This window comes from Pseudonaja textilis, chromosome Z (genome assembly GCF_049901715.1).
Source record: "Pseudonaja textilis isolate UNSWEBS1 chromosome Z, rPseTex1.2, whole genome shotgun sequence".
NCBI lineage: Eukaryota > Metazoa > Chordata > Lepidosauria > Squamata > Elapidae > Pseudonaja > Pseudonaja textilis.
Window position 1 is genome coordinate 33,821,411 of NC_142008.1, and position 24,131 is coordinate 33,845,541.

The 24,131-nt window shown below is 33.5% G+C and overlaps 1 protein-coding gene and 1 long non-coding RNA gene across 3 annotated transcripts in view; one reads left to right on the forward strand and one right to left on the reverse strand.

Annotated features, from left to right (window-relative positions):
* Nucleotides 1–24,131, reverse strand: part of MEOX2 (mesenchyme homeobox 2) — a 55,397-nt gene that overhangs the window by 14,083 nt on the left and 17,183 nt on the right. The window contains exon 2 of the mRNA XM_026706361.2: nucleotides 4,764–4,936. Coding sequence (XP_026562146.1) covers nucleotides 4,764–4,936 — 173 coding nt within the window. The remainder of the gene's footprint in view (nucleotides 1–4,763; nucleotides 4,937–24,131) is intronic.
* LOC148123964 (uncharacterized) overlaps nucleotides 4,245–24,131 on the forward strand; it is a 90,914-nt gene continuing 71,027 nt past the window's right edge. For both annotated transcript variants that reach the window (XR_015740081.1, XR_015740082.1), the window contains exon 1: nucleotides 4,245–4,293. This is a non-coding gene — a long non-coding RNA (uncharacterized LOC148123964). The remainder of the gene's footprint in view (nucleotides 4,294–24,131) is intronic.

The window sequence follows — 24,131 nt, forward strand, 5'->3', positions numbered from 1 at the left end:
GCTATGTTGAGGATGTTATTCAGTTACTTTATTCCTTAGGGGATTGGCCACCATCTCATCTTATCTTTAAAAAACAAAAATTTTCTAGGCAACAGGCACATTTCCAAAGAAAACATTGGGCTGCAGGCATTAATTTGTTTTGCTTTATTTTATTCTTCTAGGAACAATTATGGCTATGTTAGACTCCCCCAAGGCAAGTACAACTTGCCAGAGTGTCTGTATAGCTGGGACTCAATATTTGTAATTCAAGAATCATAATTATTACAAATAGTAGGCTGATTATAAGCCTACAGCTTCTCTTCCCATGGACCCCTCTGTGACATGATAATGTGGCCTTTATTTTTCCACACAGTTTTGAATGTCAGTTGTTTATTTACATTATTTGCATTTCTGATCTGGGGAAAATAAATAAATAATAATGAACCTTGACAAAATGGGTCCCATGTGTAGTCTTTCAAATGAAGACAATTGGGGTGCTTTTTTTGTAAAATATACCCGCTTGCTATAGCAAAGTTACATGGGTTCCAACCAAGAGAGGTGCCTGAAGATAGATCAGTGTCAGCAGATACTGTATGTACACATAATTTTATCCCATTATTTCCATTATCGAATGCAACAAAAACAAATAATTCTGTGAATGCAGAGTAATAGGATGCCTTCAGGATGAAGCTATTTAAAGCTCATTTAAATTTGATGTTATAAAGCAAAGATTTCATTGTTTCATTACTTATTTATCATATTTAACTGAAAGAAATTCTCTAACCAAAAGAAAAATGTCCAAAATTTCTTTTTCACTGGTCCCATCCTTCTGCATTCTTCAGATATTTGATCCAAACATTTCTAGGATAGCACACCAGAACTCATAATTCTGGAAGATAATTCCTATGCATATAGGTGATGCTCAAACAAAGAGAGATGGCAATCATTTTGCTTTGTATAGAAGGCAGGAACTGAATCTAGTAACATTTGAATACAAATTATTCAAAACCTAAAAATGTAGCTACAGGTAGTCCTCAACTTACAACAGTTCATTTAGTAATGGTTCAAAGTTACAATGGCACTGAAAAATGTGACTTATAACCATTTTTCATACTTATGACCATTGCAGCATCCCCATGGTCACATGATCAAAATTCATATGCTTGAGCACAGAATCATGTGATCAACTTTTGTGACCAGAAACTCTGATAAGCAAAGTCAATGGGGAAGCCAGATTCATTTAACAACCATATTACTAACATCTCAACTGCAGTGATTCATGTAACATGAAAGTGGCAAGACAGATCATAAAATGGAGCAAACTTATTTAACAAATGTCTCACTTAACAACAATTTTGGGCTCCATTGTGGCTGTAAGTCGAAGGCTACCTGTATTGATCAATAATTTCAGGTAATTTGATACAATTGCTTCTATTTCCCCAAAAGATAAAGGAAAAAATTATTTGCACATTACTTTCCAATCTGAGAATTCTGATATATATGTGTGTGTGTGTGTGTGTGTGTGTGTGTGTGTGTTTTCTTAAGTTTTTGCAGGTACTTACATGTATGGTATTCAGCTTTGTTCGAGTATTTTCCCACGTCATTATAGTTGTGCTTTTAAAGTTGTAGCAACGTTTTGGCAGAATCTCATCCGCCATCATCAGGCTTCTGTATTGAATTTGTCTGTGAGTCACACTGTAAAACAACTGTAAAAGTCTGACTCACAGACGAACTCAATACAGAAGCCTGATGATGGCAGATGAGATTCTGCCGAAACGTTGCTACAACTTTAAAAGCATAACTATAATGATGTGGGAAAATACCCGAACAAAGCTGAATACCATATATGTAAGTACCCGCGAAAACTTAAGAATACACACACACACACACACACACACACCTTAAACATCCCCCTCCACCTTCAGGAAAATTCTATAATTATTCAGCAAAGAGAGGGAGGGGAAGAGGGAGGGAGGAAGGGAGGGAGAGAAATATCTCTGCACAAATTGAAGACTTCTTTCTTCTCACTCAATGTACAAACTCCTTGAGAGAGCTTGTACAGTTTTGATATATCTCAAATAATGCTTTTGATGCTGCAGCAGCAACATAATCAATTATTTCTCTATAAATTACACACACAAAAAATCGAATGATTGCTTAGGGAACACCACAATCATTTCACTGCTGCTTCATTTTTTATGTTCATATGTTATGTTCTTACTTGTACCTGTTTTCTCATACATGCTTGACAAAATAAATAAATAAATAAATAAATTTGTTGCTTTATTTCTTCCTCTCCTCTTTCCCTCTGTCCTGTTCCTCCTCCGCCTGCCTGCCTGTCTCTATCACTTTCTCTGTGAGTGAATGGGCGGCTGGGTGTTTGTGACCATAACTTTCCTATTAAAAGCCTGAGGATAAATTATAGCCTATCCTTGATGTTATGATTCTTACAGCACCCACATATTCATGGGACCAAAATTCAGGTCCTTTGGAGCCCATCCATATGAACAATTTGGAGTTCAACTCCTTCCACATACCTATTTCCCTCCCATTTGTGCTCCTTTGACTTTCCTGCACGCGGTTACCCCAGCCACTCCACTCCAACCCCTGCCATTCCCAACTGCCCCAGCTGATTTTTATCATTTTTCTCCTCCATTGCTGATATGGCAAGCCTGGCCTTCCCCTTCATGAGGTAACTTGAGGTCTTCCCGGGGCATTGGAAAGGCTGCATGTGGCCTCTGGAAGACCTTGTATTGCTATCAGTTCCCTCATAAAAGGCCAATCAAGACCTGACTTGTCAGCAGCAGGAAGAAGCAAATGGCAAAAGTGAGGTGGCAGAAGAAGCTGGACAGAAAAGTCCATGACAGTGGTGGCGAGCAGGGCAGGAAGGGAACAGTGCAGAGCAGCAGCACATTCAGGGCAGCAGCATGCAGGATGGCCAATAGGAAATAGATCTGGGCGAAGACAGACAGATGAGGGGAAGTAGAGACAAGTGTAGGCGGGGTAGAAGAAGGATCTGCTGTAATGACCACCAAAACTGCCATCACTAAGCAGTATAGTCATATAATATTTCACCTACTCAGTGCATTTCTTAATAATGAAGATTCCATTCCCAATTAAGGTTGTTAAGCAAGGATTACCTGCATTAATTATATCATTCAGTGTCCTTTCTATCATTGTTCTCTTGTTGATTTAATAATATTTTGGATTAAATTCAATTTGTTGACTAACTTATATCTATGATCAATGATATGCTATAATAATGTTATTCTTTATGCTGAATGCAGATTTTTTCTCTCTCTAAGCTCCCTTGGTACTTTTTTTTTTTTTTGCTTTAGAGAATTAATGTGGTTTTTTTTTTCTGTTTTAGACGTTACCTTCATTTTTATTGTTAACATAAATAAATGAGTTTCCATTAAAATCACTTTTTGAATTGCTCCAATATCATCTGAGATCATAGATTTAGATAGTATATTTATATTTAACAATATGAATTCCAGGTCAATGGCTTCATAGTCATTTCATGACTTATTTGTGATTTGAATAAGCTACCAGCAGGTGGCTGACCTTGGCTAATTTTGAAGAAACTAAGTGAGACAAAATTATAAAATGTCGGGGCTATGGATTAGAGTGGGATGGAATATAAAAATAAAGATTCCAGAAGACAATGGTAAATCATTTCAGTACTGTAATCAAGAAAGGAATATAAATACATCCATAATCACCAAGAGTCTAACTTAATTCAAGACACTCCACCCAGGCCCAGAAATCCTAAATGCAATTTTAATTCATTGGAGACAAAACTTGAAGTGAAACATTGGGCCATTTAGCTCAGTACTGTCTATGTTGATGAATATCAGCTCCATACAATCTCTTATGTGGGTCTTTTAGAAACTGATTTTTAAAACATTCACATTCTCAGGAATAAGAACTTTTGAAAGATACTTAGAGAAATGATTATACTATTGTTTTGTAGCTTTTAGTTAATGACTATTGCATGAAAAGTGTTGTATTACTTATATACAATTCATTCCTAACAAAGAATGAAGAGCTTATAGGAGTATAGGAGTACAGGAGGAGTACAGGAGGAGTACGAAAAAGAATCAGACAACTTATATACCTGGTATGAGATTAACCTAGTTTCTGTTTATTTATACTATTTCTGTTTATACTGCATCTGTTTATTTAGTTTAAATAAACATCACAGCGATCAATCATTAATTAAAACAAAACGACAGAACATAGCCTAATCCTTCCTCCAACTATCTCTGTCTCAGAAGATCTTATTCCTGAGTATGTGAAAGTAAGCTTCATGTATGTAACAAAGGTTTATATACTTAGCAAGTATCTAGCTCAGTTTTTATTAGTAACTTCAACACTAATTCTCTTCATAATTATTTTAAATGCTAGAATAAAGTAAAGAGTGAGTATAGATGAATGAGGATTGCAATAGAGAGATTTGATAAAGGAAATAAGATGAATCATGCTGTCATTGAGAGAAAACAGGCAGGGTGAATAAGTGGACAGTGGTTCTGTCAGGCAAAGACTAAGACAATTAATGCTCCATGCTGTTATAGGTATGCTAACTAATTCTGGAAATATCTTTTTAAAATTATTGTTATCCAATTATTGTTATCCAGTAGAGACATACATAATACAAATGTTGCATTATAATTGTATTTTATTCTGCACATATTTATATCCATTTCTAACTTGGTTTGATCTAGCATGAGTTAACTTACAACCCTGCTTGGAACACCATTAGTTTGTTCTCTAGCCATTACCTGTCTTTCAGTGAGATCCAGGTTCACAGCTATTTCATATCTTCGCAGCCTGGTGAGGTAGTTATGATGGGCAAACTCTGCTTCTAACTCTCTGATTTGCTCTTTGGTGAAAGCTGTTCTTTCTTTTCTTGGTTTGCTATTGACCTCAGATTTATAATTTCCGTCTTGAGAATCTAAAATAAAGACAAAATCAGGTCTGGAGTCAGGACAATTTTACAATTTATTGGCAAGAAAATATGAATGTTGAAAATATTGTTATAGATTAAAACATTATAGTAAATATTTTATTATAAAAATAGATGTAATAAACATATTTCTATTTAAAGTTATTACAATACCAACTCTAGCAATGCATTACTGATGTCAATACTAAAAATTACATTAGTTATTGTTTTGCTATCTTGGTATTTATTTATTATTTTATTTATTGGTTTGATTACAAATGTGAGACACAGAGCGTTGCTTAAATAAAAAAATGAAATGAATTTACAACACATTCCATGTCAAAATATTAAGGAGAGAATCATATGTAAACTATAAGATCATCTGGCCACATTCTGCTATTATTCTTAATGGCAGAATACCAGTTTGATATCAGTTTAATACCAGTTTGAAATTTTTTGTAAAGTTGGTCATCAGCAACCTTGAGCAACAGAGAATGAACTGGTATTTTCTCAGCAATTCATGGAATTGCCAAAGTTAAGAGTGTAGCAATCTTAGGCTGGATTAGTGATTGGTGCATGCCAATTAAAATCAGTATAGTATGCTCCACTGATTTCATTGCCCATTTATTAACATAATTAAATCTAGATGTAACTTATTTGTTCAGTACAAAATATTTTCTATGCAGTAGTAAGAACTTAAAAAATCAATCTGAGCAAAGACACAAACTAGTAATATATAGACCTAATGATACCTTCATAATTTATTCCAAACTGCCATCCTCTCATTATAATTGTTTATGTTATCAGTTTCAAAAGGGAATATAATTAATTTTTTATCATGCTTTTATGGAAAGTTCATTTAAGAAAAAAACTTTTTAATGCTTTTAATAATTAAAGTATAATGTTATTAATTTTTTATACAGTCCTTGAGCAATGCACTTGTTATTTTTTATCTATTATATTAATTTGCTAATCTCATGGTAAAATAGTAATTACAGTCCTATACTAAACAAATATTCATCCCGAATCAATTATTATGTAAAATTGTATTTTATATAAGATCCATTTTCCATATCAATTCAAGAGTGCCTTTTATTAGTTGATCCCTACTTCTGTTCTTTGATATTTTTTTTGTATTTTTTTACTTGATAGATACTGCCTCTATGAAAAAGATTGTTAATTTATAGAAGTTAGATCAATATAGGAAGTCATTCCATGGGACATGTTCTTAAATCAAACTATGATTCAGTAATCAGATATCTTTCCTCCCTACCCCTAATTTTATAGCTATTTGTTTCTAATCTTGGCTATGCTATCTGCTGTAAATCCAAAATTAGCTAGTGTTCCACAAGAGAATCACTGGTCAACTTTTGGCTTCATCAACCATCTTAAAAATGTCACAGATAAATTCACACTTCAGCTGATGATTTAAATAGAAACTGCTTCAGCTTCCAAAAAAGACAGTCTCATAAGGAGAATCTTTATGACAGTGAAGGATACAACATCGGCATTCTGCAGATTATCTTGTTCTGCCACAAAATGTTTAACGACCGCAACTTCTTTTAAGCTGTAAAAGACTTGGATCCATGTTAAACAACATTCCTTAGAGAAATAATGGAAAAAATAATAGTTTCAAAAGATATTTTTGTGATAATCTAATCATCATTGGTACTAGCCATTGAGAAAATATTTGATGGAAAACCCACAGGTCCATTTATTTATTTATTTATTTAAAAGCATACATTTAAAAAAGAACTGTGTACTTACCTGTAACTGTAGTTTAAAGTGGTTATCTGAATTCACACCCATGACTTATGTACCTATATAAAGCCCATTAGGAATCTTCTATAATCCCATTCCCTATGTGTACCATGTTACTAGGTTCTTGCCATAGCCTTTCAATTTGATAGCACAGAGTTCCAAAAAATCAGAAGGTCACCTGAGATCAAGTGGAATAGGAAGGAGAGTATATGAATTTTCATATGACTATTCAAAGAACTGCAGTAACAAGTGATTAGCTAAACCTCAAGTTCAAGAAAATATGCTAATATTTGAATATGACTTCTGAATGCAAATTAAGCACTTGGAAATATCGCAAATAAGAAAAATGTTGTAATTTATCGTTTAGTAAATGTGTACCAATGTTTATAAGTGTTTTTTACCCACACAAAATGACATAATTCATTGCCATACAAATTAGATAAGGGTGTTTGCCTCTCGTATATGAAAGTATTCCCATGTATGAAAAAATCTTGATGCCTGGGAAAGGAAGAAAGGTATACTGAAAAGCAATTCTAAGCTATTTTGAAAAAGAGTTGAATGAAAAAAAGTAAGGAAGGAAAAACTAAATAATTTCAATAGAAGAGGAAATGCACGGGCTAACTTTAAAAGATCAACAACAAATAAAAGTGTTCAGTGGGAGCCATGGTTAACTGTGGCTAATTGTGTGTCAATCAAGAAGGATGGAATGCATGCCAATCATCGTTTTAACTTCTAATTTCTGACTGGGGCTCTGTATAGATACAGATGTTCTCTTGTGCATAAATCATATAAACTCCAATAAATAATAAAGTACTACATTAAATATATACAAAATAAACTTTTATAGACAGTATTTGTATAGACAGTATTTGGACACTCATATAATGAAAGCAATACAAGCATCCCAAAGAAATCTTCCCCTCCCTATATTATTAGAAATACATGGGATTAGAAGAGGATATAATATTTGGCTTTAAAAAAAGATGTAAGTAGGAGAGAATGTGATCAAAGTTGGTAACCAATCAATCAATCAAACTTTATTGCAATCACAGACCAGCAAATAAAGGCATTAAAACAATCATAGTAAAAAATAAAAATAATTGATTGATGTTTTTAAAAAAGTTGATAAAATTAGAGGTAGTATATAATTAATGATGTCAGAAAAGGATTTTTTTCTTTTTAAATTTAGAATGTCAAGTCATTACACAAAACTAATAAAACCAGAGCTGCCAAGGAAAGCACTATTTTAGGCCACATGCATTAAATTCATAGCATCTACAGCTAACCCTGGATAGCTTTCAAGAAAATTCATGAGGATATTTTTTTAGTGATTACTTGTTTAAAGTTTTATTGAATCTTGTGGCTCAGAGACAGTTTATCTTTCAGAAAAAAAGTTGCTGATAGACAGTAAGAGTGGACTAATGCCATTATGATAAATTTCTGAACTTTTCAGGGAAATGCTCTTGGGATGTCAGACTCATGAAACTTCTCAAGCTTTTGTCTTGTATCATAAAAATCTGGCCTACTTTTCTAGCCTGAATAACTTGTCTCATGATTTAGCTACTTTATCTGTCTCATCAGCTACCTTACCTATACTTGTATTACATAACCAACATGTAAGTCAGGCATGCCTTCCAAGGAACAAAATGACAGGCACAACTGTGAATCAAAGCCTCACCGTTTGAGCATACAACAACATCACAAATAGAAAGGGGAAGGATTTCAATCTGCAGCTGGATCCACCATATTGAACCGCGTTAATTATAGATGTTTCTGATGTAGATTATTTTTCCGTACTTAAGTAGCTTGCCAAACAAAGCAATTGCCAAACTGGAAAGACATTTTACACTTTTTCGACAGTTTTATACATATTCATGAAGTGTACTTTTACCAGTGGCAAGCAATGGTAAAAGTTTCACATTTTAAATATCAGCCAGTAATAAGCCATGGTGTATTTCTCCATATGAGTCATAGCAATAGCAAAAAAACAACAAAAACAACAACAATTAAAAAAAAGAATTATTTGTGTTGTAAACTAAATTATTAGGTATGAATGCACAACAGGTCACACTATATCAATTCAGAAAGATCCTGTTTGAAGCTAAAACATGAGAAGACTAACTCATTAGATCTACTTGCCTTTACTAAGTAGCAATTTTTCATTGGAAGTTTCATTGTGTATCATTTGAATATTCATAGACTTGAATGCTTGGCAAAGTCTTAATGTCATGACTGTTCATCTTAGAGTTTTCATCTCTGCATGATTGTTTTATTCTCAGTCATTTATTTTATGTCATTAATTCAAATCTTTACAAATATATTGAAATATATATTTCATACATAATTAATCATAATTAAGAATAGTGGTAAAGATATACAAGATTGTTTACTATTTAATCATGATGAACAGTTAATAATCATCAAGTGAAAATAGCTATGAGTATATTTTTAAAGCTATCCACATATAGCCATACAACATAAAGGAATTTATATTATTTTCTCATAATTTGTTTTAATTAAGTAAATGGAAAAGAAATTGTAATTAGAAAATAATGATACACTTTTTAAAAAGAAAACTATATGATAGTCTAACTGATATGACACTCTTTTTCATTCCAATTTATTCCAGATATATTGAACTATAACTTCTGCTTACTTTAAACAACTTTAAACAACTTCTAGAGGGATTCTTCTATATACACTGCTCAAAAAAATAAAGGGAACACTTAAACAACACAATGTAACTCCAAGTCAATCACACTTCTGTGAAATCAAACTGTCCACTTAGGTAGAAACACTGATTGATAATCATTTTCACATGCTGTTGTGCAAATGGAATAGACAACAGGTTGAAAGCATAGGCAGTTAGCAAGACAATCCCCAATAAAGGAATGGTTCTGCAGGTGGTGACCACAGACTACTTCTCAGTTCCTATGCTTTCTGGCTGATGGTTTGGTCACTTTTGAATGCTGGCAGTGCTTTCACTCTAGGTAGTGCAGCTCATCCAGGATGGCACATCAATGCGAGCTGTGGCAAGAAGGTTTGCTGTGTCTGTCAGTGTAGTGTCCAGAGCATGGAGGTGCTACCAGGAAACAGGTCAGTACATTAGGAGACGTGGAGGAGGCCGTAGGAGGGCAACAACCCAGCATCAGGACCGCTACCTCTGCCTTTGTGCAAGGAGAGACAGGAGGAACACTGCCAGAGCCCTTCAAAATGACCTCCAGCGGGCCAACAAATGTGCATGTGGCTGCTCAAATGGTCAGAAACAGACTCCATGAGGGTGATATGAGGGCCCGACATCCACAGGTGGGGGTTGTGCTTACAGCCCAACACTGTGCAGGACATTTGGCATTTGCCAGAGAATACCAAGATTGGCAGATGAAAGCAGGTTCACACTGAGCGCATGTGACAGACGTGACAGGGTCTGGAGATGCCATGGAGAATGTTCTGCTGCCTGCAACATCCTCCAGCATGACCGGTTTGGCAGTGGGTCAGTAATGGTGTGTGCTGGCATTTCTTTAGGGGGCCGCATAGCTCTCCATGTGTTTGCCAGAGGTAGCCTGACTGCCACTAGGTACCGAGATGAGATCCTCAGATCCCTTGTGAGACCATATGCTGGTGCGGTTGGCCCTGGGTTCCTCCTAATGCAAGACAATGCTAGACCTCATGTGGCTGGAGTATGTCAGCAGTTCCTGCATCAATGCTATGGACTGGCCCGCCCATTCCCCAGACCTGAATCCAATTGAGCACATCTGGGACATCATGTCTCACTCCATCCACCAATGCCACGTTGCACCACAGACTGTCCAGGAGTTGGGGGATGCTTTAGTCCAGGTGTGTGGGAGGAGATCCCTCAGGAGACCATATGCCACCTCATCAGGAGCATGCCCAGGCATTGTATGGAGGTCATACAGGCATGTTGGGGCCACACACACACTACTGATCCTCATTTTGACTTGTTTTCAGGACATTACATCAAAGTTGGATCAGCCTGTTGTGTTTTTTTCCACTTTAATTTTGAGCATAACTCCAAATCTAAGCCACCATGGGTTGCTAAATTTGATTTCCACTGATAATTTTTGTGTGATTTTGTTGTCAGTACGTTCAACTATGTAATGAACAAAGTATTTAATAAGAATATTTCATTCATTCAGATCTAGTATGCCTTATTTTTGTGTTCCCTCTATTTTTTTTGAGCAGTGTATAAATCTCATATAAACTGGAAACTTAAGATGACAAAAAGTGATCTGCCAGAACTTTAAATCTGACTTACAATTGAAGTGGAAAGTCTGTTAGCTGATTTGCATAGTTTCTATAATATTACCATGAAATCTTAACCAAAAATGTTGCTTACATGCAGAATGCCATTTCTAATATCCTGAACATGATGAATTTTGCCTTTACTGAAGTATTTGAGATATAAAATGAATTTAAAAGTTACAATATATATAATATTTAATTAAATGATATATTTACATAGATAAATATGACAGAATGTTAATTAAATGAAATTTGTGAAATGTTGCTTTACTTGGAATTCCAAAACTCTAAGTCATCTTAAGTAACTTTAAAAAACATAATAGAGAAAACCCCAAAGCACCAAATATTTATTCCTTCCTCATAATATCTCCAAGTTCTTTTCTACAAGTAGTTCTAGCTTGATGTTTCTTTTTGCTTTATCCTTATATTACATGGTATTGGCATTATTTACTGCATCTTCCTTAGCCAGGAACCACTTGAAATCATTCAGGAACCATTACAGTCCCATTGGCATCATAGTGTTTAGATCTTATGATTCTATTAATTCTGCGATTTCTGCCAGGTGAGCCAGAAACCCAATAAGAATAGGCATACTGGAAAAACTGCAATGGAACAGATGCCAAAAGGGACAAAGACTTGGGAATCCTAATACCTACATTAAGCAGAATAAACAATATACTCTTTCCATAAATCTTCCTTTCAGATAAATTTTTTTAGGATTATTCTTATCCATTCATCATTTTCTTTTCATTCTTTCATTTTGATTTGGGCATATTCTTTTTATTATACTTAGTTCTCCCTTTTAAATTCTAGATATACTTTCAACAGATACCTGTTTTTTTCCTTTTATACTAGTTAATAGGATGGCCCTGAATGTTATTACCAAAACTATGAATTTATCATATCCAATATAGTTGGAACAGCTAGACCCAAAAAAATTTTTCTCATTTTTGGTAAACCTTTGTTATAAATTTGCTCACTTTAGACGTATCATCTGGTGATTATTTCAGCTGTTGCTCAAATGATAACATGAAATTATTAAACCTCCCTGAAATACAGATTGTCATTTTACAATTTCAGGAGTTCATCTGCTTAAAAAACAAAACACTACCTTTGTGATATAATGTAGGCTACTGATCTAATCATTATACCTTCAGGAACTGCCTAAGCTATTCCTAAGAATTCACTCTGGTATAATCACTTACATGGTACATTATTGTAATGTAATTCAGAGATGCCAGTGGAGCAATAGATTTGAGAAACCAACAGTAAAAAATACCCTTTAGATTATAAATTCTGGAAGAATAGGCTTAATGTGATACTTAATTTTAGGACTCTACTTTTGTTTCCCTTGTCTTTTATTTTGTACCATGTTTAATTTCAGTTAAAAGCAAACTATTTGGGATAGTCCTTCCATGTGTTCCTCTCTACTCATTGTTTTACTTTTTAAAATAGGTCAATGTTAATTTGCCCTTTAAATCCTTAGGCATTTCTAGGCAGCAGGTATTGAAAGATTTCATTCCTTTTTGAGTTCAGAATTTATATTGAGCATTACCTGAATGTTTTTTCCTTTGGTGGAAAATAGCTGAAAAAAACCTAGAAGAGAGTTCTGGCAAGATTCATGTCAGCTTCCCATATGTTTTGCAGCTGCTGCATTGAAGCAAAACCCTTCAGTTTTCCTCTTCTACCTCCAGCATATGCCAAATGGTAGGTGTAGCAGCAGCAGTGGAAGAGGAAAAGTCTGGAAGGGCCATGTAATCTGCTGCCTCTCCCCATATAACACTTTAAGTATTAACATATGGTAACACCTGAGGTTAAAGGAAGACATTATGCAAAGGATATATTGTATCTCTGCCCTTGTTCCAACTTGCATATATTTTTATAAAATGTAAATAAATCTCAGGGTGATTGTTCAGTTGGTAGCCTTTGTTCTGCAAAACTTTTGTTCTCTGTGATTAAGCTAACTCAATCAGACAACAAATATCAGGAAACATACCAGCTTGCTTCCAAGAATTGTTTCCTCTTTAGGCTCTAGAATGCTCAGGGGGGATCTTAAATTTAACCGCTATGGCAAGAGAAGAGACTACAAGCCTTTGCTAAGGGACAGAAGGCTGCTTTTAGTATGGGGCTGAACCTTTCAATACCTAGCCAAATGTTCAACTGTTCTCTTTTTTTCCACATATGACAAATGGACACAGAGAGAAATTGTAAGACAAATGGTTATAATTATGCTAGCTGAGAGAATTAAACCAGATAATTAGATTCAGATTAGCTTCAGAGTCTCTCTCTTTCTCTCTCTCTCTTTCTCTCTCTCTCCCCCCCCCTCTCACACACACATACACAGTCGGTCATTGATAGTATTGGTATCAAAGTCACAATGCGCGCATACACACACACACAGAGAGAGAGAGAGAGAGAGAGAGTCTGCTGTTGACTGTACTGGTCTCAAAATCACAACTTTCACTGAATACTTATACTTTGTATTATCAACATTCGACAAAGTACACCACAACCTACTTCTTAGCAAGCTAGAAAAATGTGGAATAGATAGCACCACGACTAGATGGACTCGCAACTGGCTAGCAAACCGTACTCAATGAGTAGTCCTTAATGGGTCTAAGTCTATATGGAGGGAAGTAAGCAGTGGGGTGCCACAAGGTTCCGTCTTAGGCCCAGTACTCTTCAATATCTTCATTAACGACTTAGATGAGGTAATAGAAGGGGAACTTACCAAATTTGCGGATGATACTAAGCTGGCAGGAATAGCTAACACCCAAGAAGATAGGCTCAAGATCCAGATGGATCTTGACAGACTAGAACACTGGGCCATATCTAACAAAATGAAATTCAATGTAGAGAAAAGTAAAGTCCTACACTTAGGCAAGAAAAACCAAAAATACACATACAGACTGGGTGAAAACAGGCTCAATGGCAGTAACTGTGAGAGGGATCTTGGAGTCTTAGTGTACAACCAGCTAAATATGAGCCAGCTGTGTGCAACAACAGCCAAAAAAGCTAATGCAATCCTAAATTGTATTAACAGAGGGATACAATCAAGTTCAAGGGAAGTACTTATACCACTCAATAAAGCCTTAGTAAGACCACACCTAGAGTACTGCATCCAGTTTTGTTCACCACATTATAAAAAAAAAATGTTGAGACTAGAAAAAGTACAGAGAAGAGCCACCAGGATGATTAGGGAACTGGAGACTAAAACAAATGAAGAATGGTTACAGGAACTGGACATGGCTTGACTAGTAAAGAGAAAGTCCAGGGGAGACATGATAGCAGTCTTCCAATATCTGAGGGGCTGCCACAGAGAGGAAGGGTTCAAGCTATTTTCTAAAACGCCTGTAGGCCAGACAAGGAATAATGGATGGAAACTGAACAAGGAAAGATTTAACCTGGAAATAAGGAGAAACTTTCCAACAGTGAGAACAATCAACCAATGGAACAGCTTGCCCTCAGAAGTTGTGGGAGCGCCATCACTTGAGACTTTCAAGAAGAGATTGGACTGCCATTTAAGGTCCCTTCCATCTCTAATTATCTGTTAAATCTGATATATATATATATATATATGTCCAAAATACCTTTCTTTTCCTATTTTCCCCACAACAACCACCTTGGTTGGTTTTCATGGCTAAGATGGGAGGATATTCCACTTTCTAGTCTACTGCCTTAACCACTAGGCCAGCGATGGTGAACTTTTTTGTCACTGAGTGCCCAAAGCACACATAGGTGCATGCACCCACATACCCAAAATGCAATGCAGCTGCCCCCCATGCATGCGCCCCACCCTCTGTGCATGCATGGCAGAGATCTGAAGACCAAGTGGCCAGTGGGAGGTGCACACGCCTGTGCAGCAGAGCCAAGCTGGGGTGACAGCATGCGTGCCCACAAAGAGGGGTCTGTGTGCCATCTGCTACTACTTTATATATTTCTACATATTGCTAAGCATTCTCTAACATATTCTTTACTTCAAGTTCTTTACTCTCATTTTTTCACACTTTAATTTTCTTTCAATATTAAAGAATATATGTAGTTCTGGACTGCATTGTTGATTTCTTGCTCAATTTTCTTTACAATATATATAATATACAGTTGTGTTAAGCAACCCTACATACACAGGAAAGTGTTAATTGTAGCAGTTAGTACAGGTAGTTCCTGACTTATGAGCACAATTGAGCTCAAATTTGCGCAGCATTCATTTTACTTTTGTAAGCTTTCTCATAAGCATTTACAACCTTATTTATGAACAATAATTCTCACAGATTATTATTTTGCATGCAAAAAACCCAGCTCTGAATCCATTTTTATGTTAATTTGTTTGCTCTTAGAAAAGCAGAGTGGTTATGAGAAAAAATGACAGCAAATATTTATATGTAGAATAGCTCAAACTCTGCCACCTTCAGGTAAGCCTCTAAAAAATCTTCAACTCCAAGGTGTAATGTATTAAAACACAATTCATTTACTCAAAAATAGCATGATTTTTCTAAGTGTAATTTGGATAAAAGAAAACATAGTTCAAAATCTTACAATTTCAATCACAAAATGTTAAATGTCAATTCTTATACCGACAGCATATCCCCTCTTAGCAGTTTTTTTTCCCCCTGGCCAGGTAATATCTTAAGAATGTATCTGGTAAGGCCATTTACTCAAAGGACCAGTTGGTAATAAAGAATTAAAAGATAAAACATTCTACAGAAACTAACTTTTAACTTTTAAATAATTCTAGTTTTTATAGAGAATAAGGTATTTAATGAATGACTACAGGTAATGAATTATTTCTGATTGACAAAGGTTCAGGTACAAGAATTTGCAAGATTAAAAAAAGAAATCCAAAATGGCTAGCAATTCCAAAATTCTGTTATCAGCGAGCAACATGGATTTCATTTTTTATTTTATTTTTTATAATTTTTTTCTTAAAGGGAAAGGGAGGTCTATCAGAGAGTCTGCATAGATATATCTTGGCCTATATTTATAAACAATTAATAATAAACAATTTGCAAGAGGCTATGCAATATTAAGCACCTTATTAAATATTTGGGACATATATAATAAAAAGATAAATCTAGATTTCTTTCCTCTTGCTCAATTTTAATGCAAATTTATGATGACGAAGATACCAAAAAAATTTCAAGGTAGACATCAAGTTAGACTACAACAAGCTCTTGTCAACAGAAGATGAGATACTTTGCATCTCTTACTACATTGTGCTTTCCTTATATTCACTTGGTTCCAGTATTTTTTATTAATTAGCACACAAATATATATATACAATAGGAAATACTATTCTTTTTTAAATTTATATATCACCCACCTCAGTATTAAAGCAAATACTGAAAAGTTTCATTGATTTTGAAACTTTTACAATACATAATACTGAGCAATTAGACACAATCTATAGTTTACTGGTTAAGTATGACTCATAAGCCAAGGAAATGCACTATTGTATAACTAAATGGAAAATCTGAGTTATGTAGAAGTAAAGTGGGGTTTTCAATGGAAAAATATTTTCTTCAAATATTATACTCAGAGAAAACAGATGTAAGATATTTTACCACCATACATCATTCTGTTTTGATTCCTAAAATAAGTGATTCATTTTCTGAAAAATGCTGGAAATATGTGTATGATGTGAAGTCTCACGCATACCCCAAAGGAGCAGCACTTCAGATGAGATCACACTGCTTTCATCATTTGATCAAATTAGCAAGATCTTGTGGTTATAACTTGTTAACATTCAGAGGTAAATCATACAAACTCTGGTGGATGTAAGTATAAAGCAATTGTCACAAGATCTATAATTGTTTCTCTTTCCTTATTTTTTACATATAGGATCTACCTACCTCTCTCTTTTCTTTCTCCAACACCCAGTTCTCTTATTTTTTTAAAATTCCGTTCTCAATTCCCATCTGCCCCCTTTTGTATAAGAAAATGACCCATTTACTTTTTATTTGCATAGTACCCAGGCAACAAAAGACATCGAATGCTTTTGTTCACAGAAAATCCAAGATAATTAAAAATTCAATGGTGCCACAAAGTGATTAGAATATAAGATTGCTCACTCTTATTTTGGCTCAATTTTAACCATACTTTAAGTTTCCTAAACTTAGCTATAAACTGAAGCATTGACTGGTTGAATATTTTCAGAATTTTGTATTGCTTTGCTGAAAAAAAAAACCTCATGTATTTGGAAAGTCAACTGTACAGGCAGCTTGTACAAAGGGCAATGACTGTATTAACAATTCAACAGTACTTAACATCAGTCTTATATGACAACAAGGATAGAACTAAGCATGACATGGCTCAATTCTCAGATATATGAAATACTCAACAAGGGAGCCATAACATGTACATTGTTGCATCACTTTTGAACAAGTAAAGTGCCTTTACTTGAACAAAAGGAACTTGAGTTAACAGTAGGATTTCCTGATGCTGTTTTTTTGCAAACTCTATAGAGTCTGCAAGAATTATAACATACACAGGTAGGTCAAGCAAATCTTGCAGCAATACTAACTCAAAGACATGCTTAATCAACAATACCTGTAATATAAGACATTACATACATTGAGGGAATAGGGTTCAGAAAGAGTTTAAGATACCCTAGCATTAGAAGCATAAGCATTGAATATTCCCCAACTGGTCTGATTTCTTTTCAATAAATAATACAGTGCTCTTTTTAAATTTTTTAATTGAAAAAAAATAGTAAAAGAGACACAAATTAATTTCATGCATTCCAACTTTTTAAAAATTTAAATAAATACCCTTAACTAAAATGGTGACCATTCCTGATATCCATTATTATTAAATGTGTACAAAGAAATTATATTTGAATGATATATTGTTGGTATTTTTCACCAGAGAAATTGTCTAGAATGTATAAAAATATTTTGAATCTTTGCTGGAAATGTGAAATACATAAAGGGACATTTTATCATGCATGGTGGACATATAGATTTTAAAATGTGGATACAAGTATATAGGTTAATTCAGTAAATTTTAAAGGTTAATGTACAATTGAAATGAGAGACTTTACTTTTGGGACTAATGGAAAAATGTCAAGGAACTTTTTTTTTATGAATGACAATGAAGAAAGATTACTATACTCAAAAGTGGAAAGGATCAACAATACCCACAATGGATGTATAGTTGGTGAATTCACTTCTGATTAGAGAAATAACAGTATATTTATGGCTGACTGAAACCCCTCATGGACTTTTTGCATGAAAAGATAAAAAATGATTTCCATAGAAATTTATACAGTTATTAAACTTATCCAATTATACTACTAGCTTTTTTTCTGGATGGCCATACTACAATGTGTTGTGTGGATGACAATCCCTAAAGAAGTGTTCTTTTCAATCCTTTAAGTCAGACATGAATATAAGTGCAGACAATTATTTGAAGACAAAAGTAAACTGCTATGAATATATTTCACTTTGAAAAGTTATTATTTTTAAAATAAATTCACTGGATGTATGTGTATATCAGTTAGTCCTATTGAGATTTCTTTTTCTTTTTTCCTTTTTTTGTCCGCTCTACTTCCATTTAATTCTAAAGTTTTGTTACAGTTCTGCTTGGATTTTTAATATTACATCTATGAAGCTGGGTTTGGCCAGCTGATATTAGTGGCTTGTTTTCTACCATTAGAAAGTTTTGCAAAACACTTAGAGCACTCAAGAATAATTAAAATTTATAGCAACCTTTTCTGCAGAATTAAACATAGCTGTCCAGTTTATCATTTATGAACAAATATTAAAGCAAACCAAAACTTTATTGTTCCACTTTTTAAAATGGCATTACATTGCCCAGATCCCCACATATCTGATAAAAAAATAAATATTAATCTACTCAAAACTTCAGGGGAAAAAACCCTTAAAAATTAAAAGGAAAGAAACAAGCTGAGAGCCAATAGGAAAAAAACCCTATTATTTTGGGTCTGAAATGTTAAAAGCAATCTAAAAAAAAAAAACACATTTGTAACCAGCAGTTAAACTCCACAATAATAGGTGCACATGCTGGATAAAATTTGTGTATGATTCCTCTAGCAATAAATCAACTGTCAGTTTGGATAAGTACATTCTCAGAAGCTGTTTTAAAAAATGGTTAAGTACTCCAACATTGTGGGAAAGTCTGTTACTTCCCCAGAAAAAGGGTAAAAAAATAGGAAATATAATTTGAAGAATCATAAAAGTTTTGGACTTAGAAAAAAATTTATTAGGCAAATCGACCCAAGTTGAAAACCCTGACAGTTTGTATTGCAGATTAAACAATACTGTAACAATTTACCTCAATAGAAAATACTTCTTCATCTAATAAACTGGGATAAAAAATTATGAGGAAATGAAAGAAATATGATCAAGAGCAGTGAGCTAATTATTTCTCCAAAGTTAATTTAAGACCTTATTCTACATAACCTTCTCACAGACCAAACCTGAAAATTTGTGTAATATGTTGATTTTATTTATTTACTTATCAAATTGCTAAATCCATCCAGCTCACAAAAGATTATTCTGAATGACACACAAATAGATAACTCAAAAACTACCAAAAAAGTGAATATGTGCATAAAACACAAAATAAATCAATAAATGCAACCATAAATGGAGCATCAATAAGTGGAGAGAGAATCAAAATGTGTCCTTCAACAATAGAGCTATCTTCTGGTTTGGGCTTCTTCGGCGATGGACCGAAATCCACAATTGTGCATGGTTTTGATCCGTGCTTGCTGCTGGAGCACCCCCCCCCCAAAAAAAGAGTAATTTGAAAAGTAACTATAACATTAGGAAGAAGCAGAAGGGAGGATCACAGAAGGGAGAATCAGATAGAAAAGGGAACAAAAAGAGGAGGGAGAAGAAGAGGGGGAAGATGGAAAGGAAAAGACACTATAAAGGACAGAAACAAGATATAGAGAAACAGGAAAAATGTACAAGAATTAAAGGTATAAGCCTATTTAAAAGACAAAGAGACAATGGTTAAAAATTTAACTTAAAGAGAGGATTCTGCAAGGGTACATGAGATAGCATTGTTATACTAGAAATAGAAAAGAGTTAGAAAATATGATAGATGATTAAAGTGACAGATAAAATTGGCATTGATATGTAATGGAAGATTTGTTAGTAATTAAATGAAACAAAGAGGATAAGAGAATAAGGCTCTCAATGATTTCAAAAAAGTGTATAATTGAAAAGAAACATGAAAGATTTTTAATGAAATTAATATCAGTTGACAGATGAATTTGAATAATAATAATAATTTTATTGACTACTGTTAATAACTATTGTTTTGTTTTTTGTTTAAAGACAGTATGAAATTTAGGTGATTAAAGTGAATGACAACTGATATTATTAGGTAATGTTTGTTAAAAGATGAAATATTTTAAATAGAAATGTAAAAGATTGCTATCAATATATATATATATATATATATATATATATATATATATATATATATATATATATATATATATACAGTATATGTGTGTGTGTGTGTGTGTGTGTATGTATATGTATATATATATATATTCTTTCAAGAACTTAGTGTGTATTTTTAAGGGAATGTACCAAGCAGAATTCGGTTGATAATAGCTATGTGTTATAAAATAGAGGTCAGAAAATGAATGGTATAACTGTAAAGGCATAATTTAAACTTTAAACAAGTTTGAATGGATAATAATTAAAAGATACAAAGGTGTTACACTCCAGTCTAGTAATTACAGGGGAAAATTTGTTTTATGAGAAAAGAAAATATGAAATTGTAAACAGGACAGACAAAAGTATAAAAGTATTGATTAGAAAGATACTGAAAATTAGAAAAAGATATGTAATTGAACTTAGAAAGGAATAAGATAATTAAAAATAAGGTTACAGAAAGCAAGGAAAGAGAAAAACTATTGAGAAAACTGCTAAAATAGTTATAAGATATGGATTAGAATACATAAGATGAATATGCAATTGAGTTTATGTCTGTATGGAGAAGTGATAACCCGGGAGCATGGTCAAAGATATTTTATTTGTATTTGTATGTTTTGTGAAAACCCAAATAAAACTCTATTAAAAAAAAACAATAGAGCTATCAAGACAAGTTGATAGAAGCCCAGGCCTTGTAACATATGTTATGCAGAGACTACACAATAACTATCTCTGATAGAAATAAGTTCTTCAATACTACTGAAAAAAATATAATTTAAGATCTACACAACAAGGGTCTTGACATTTCTCTTTGCACTGAATGAAACAAATACATGCCCTGATATATATCAAGAATTTTTGTCCTCTGTTTCTGGCTGAAACACTACTGGTGATACATTTATGCATGTGGTGCTTTCAGAAGGTATACTTATGGCCTCTATAATAGACGAATCATTTTATATCCAAAGATCCTGATCACTGGTACAATAGCACTACTGTTCTAACTAAACCCTTCAACCAGCTTTTGCCCTTATTTCCTCTAAATTGTGGAGGGGTTATTTGTTGGAACCTAAGAGGAGTGTATTTTCTTTGGCATAAATCTACCTACATCAATGAAACAATTTCCTTATGGAAGAAAATATTAAACAAACTGGATCAAAGTTGTATTTTAGACATCAGAATTATATATGTATTTACTTTGCTGTCCTCCAGCTTTCAAAGTAACTAGCAAAATTTCAAATAATCATAAAACTCACAATAAACAATATTTTAATCTAATATTGTTTATATATATGAAAACATATAGGTAACTATACTAAAGATGTATAAAAGTATATAGATAGCCATACTAAATAAATACAAAAGCATCAAGTAAATCATACTTGGACAGAAAAAAAATTATGTTTTTCCAATCACATGAATATTTTTAGTCTTAAGTAATGTATGAATATAAACATGCATGCCTTTCATTTAACTAGCAATTGCCACTTTTTTTAAAATAAACAAAACCCAAAGCTGTATCAGGTGCAAAATAATCCAGAAATATGAAATTTATTTCATTTTTTTTTAAAAAAAATTCTAGAGCATCAGTTCCAATCCAAGCCTTAATTTAACATATCTTTCTATATTGAAAGATTATAATCATATATTATCTTAATTCAGAGTAATTCTTTTACAATAGCCATCAATCAATGTTTTCATAGAGAAATAAATTATATAGAAAAGAACAATATTTTTTTTTATTTTCAATCCAATTATGTTATGCTCAGACAGTTAATGATTCCAACTGAATTGTGACTCAGTTGAAATTTTAATGTTTTTAACAGTAATTAAACAGTAAATAGTTTGTAATGGTAATCACCAATAATTGGTCCCAGTTCCTATCTTCTCATGTTAAATGAAAAAATTCTTCAAAAAATGCTAAATCAGAAATTTATTAACAATTGAGAAAGGTAAATATATTCAAATAAACTTTGAATAGTTAGTCTGTTATCTTTTTTTCAACTACCATTTCTCAAAGTAAAGTTGTGTATGTGTGTGTGTGTGTGTGTGTGTACAGTGTATGACTTTGATATGTGTGTATATTTATAAATTTCTGCCAGCAACTACGTTCTCACAAAAAACCATGGTCAGAAGAAACATAATTAATATGGGTTGAATTTAATCTATATATTAAAATTAACTTCATATAAATAGTCTCACTTATAAATAAATTAATCTCTATCTGAATATATCAAATGTTGTATCTTGGACATAGACAAACTGTTCTCACAGGTGAATGGGACGGCGATGGGGAAAAAGGAAAGGCAGGAATAAAAGTGCTTGGAGAAAGACAAAAGGCAGAGCCTAGCCCTCTCCACTCCCAAGAGATGATGATCCTTAGAAACACCTCTCTCTTTTTTGAGCAGTGATGTCTGCAGCCACCTATACATCCTATTCCTACCCATTAATATGTTTTCAACATTTCTTTCCTTTGAAGAGTTTTTGCTCATCAGAGAATGTAAGATTACATCCCCAAATGCACGGGGAGGGGGGGGGGGCACAGAGGAACCTATTAGGTTAACTTTTTTAAAAAAAATGCCTTACTTATTTTATAGGAAGAAAAATAATTTAAATTCAGTTGCATTTTCTTTTCAAGGATTCTCTGATTAAAAATAATGATAATAAAGGCTGCTACAAGTCAGACAGGACCCCCTAAAGCATTAGTTTTGTTTTGTTTTGTCTCTCTTCAGCCCAGCTCTAGGAATATTATTTTAAAAACTCAGGAGTAAGGACGTTAATGGACTATTTGTTGGTTTCGTTGATATTTTTTATTCCACCTGTGGAATAGAATAGAAGGTAACAAACATTCTTAATATTCCTTTTTTTCATCACAACAAAACTGTAAGGTGGAGTTGGCCGAAAGAGATGACTAGCTCAAAATCTGTCTTGAAACTGCAACAAGGCATTATTTTACATAAAGAGAACATTAATTAACATTTGCTTTTTAAAAGAATCAAATTTCTTGTTGGAAAAGGCTGGGAGAAGGAGAAAATTAATTCCAAGCAAATTTAATGAAGTCTAACCAATTTGGTTAATTGCTTGTCCTATTTTGGTTTCTTAACTAATTCCCATATTTTTCTTCAATGTTGGGGAAAAGGTAGAATTTTTGCCTGCTTAGCTCCTGCATTATATTTTTGTGTGCTTTCTGCCATTAGCTGCAATCAGTTCAAGGATTACAAGATCTATAAAAAAAGAATTTTAAGGACTGCATCCTGAAACAAGAATTTTCAGGTGCAATCATGACTTCTGAGTCAGCACTGGTGTCACTGCAATGAAGGATATATACATAAAAGTATATCATTGATTTATAAATAAAGGCATTTAAATGCTTAATCCAAAAATGATAAGAAATCTTAGAAATGAAAAAATAAACTTTGCAACTCTAATAGGCTTCTTTAAAAGAAAAGCACAGTGAGCTCATCATTCAGACAAGAAGAAATATTGGAAATTTTTTTCTAGTCTCAACAGAAAGTTTTAGCTAGCTGAATCAAAATTTCTTGGAATTATATGCATACTGATCTTTGGATCTTAATTTTTGTAAAGAATAAACAACTCTGCCTGTTCTCATATTTGTCAGATGACAGACACTGGGATGATAAAGAATAAACAGGAGTAAAAATAGGAGAAAAGAATGGCCTCTTGATGTGGAACTCCTGATGCAAAACACAACTCTTGCAACATTTTAAAGTTCGATGGTAACTCTAGGTTATTTGCCAGACATGGCATGA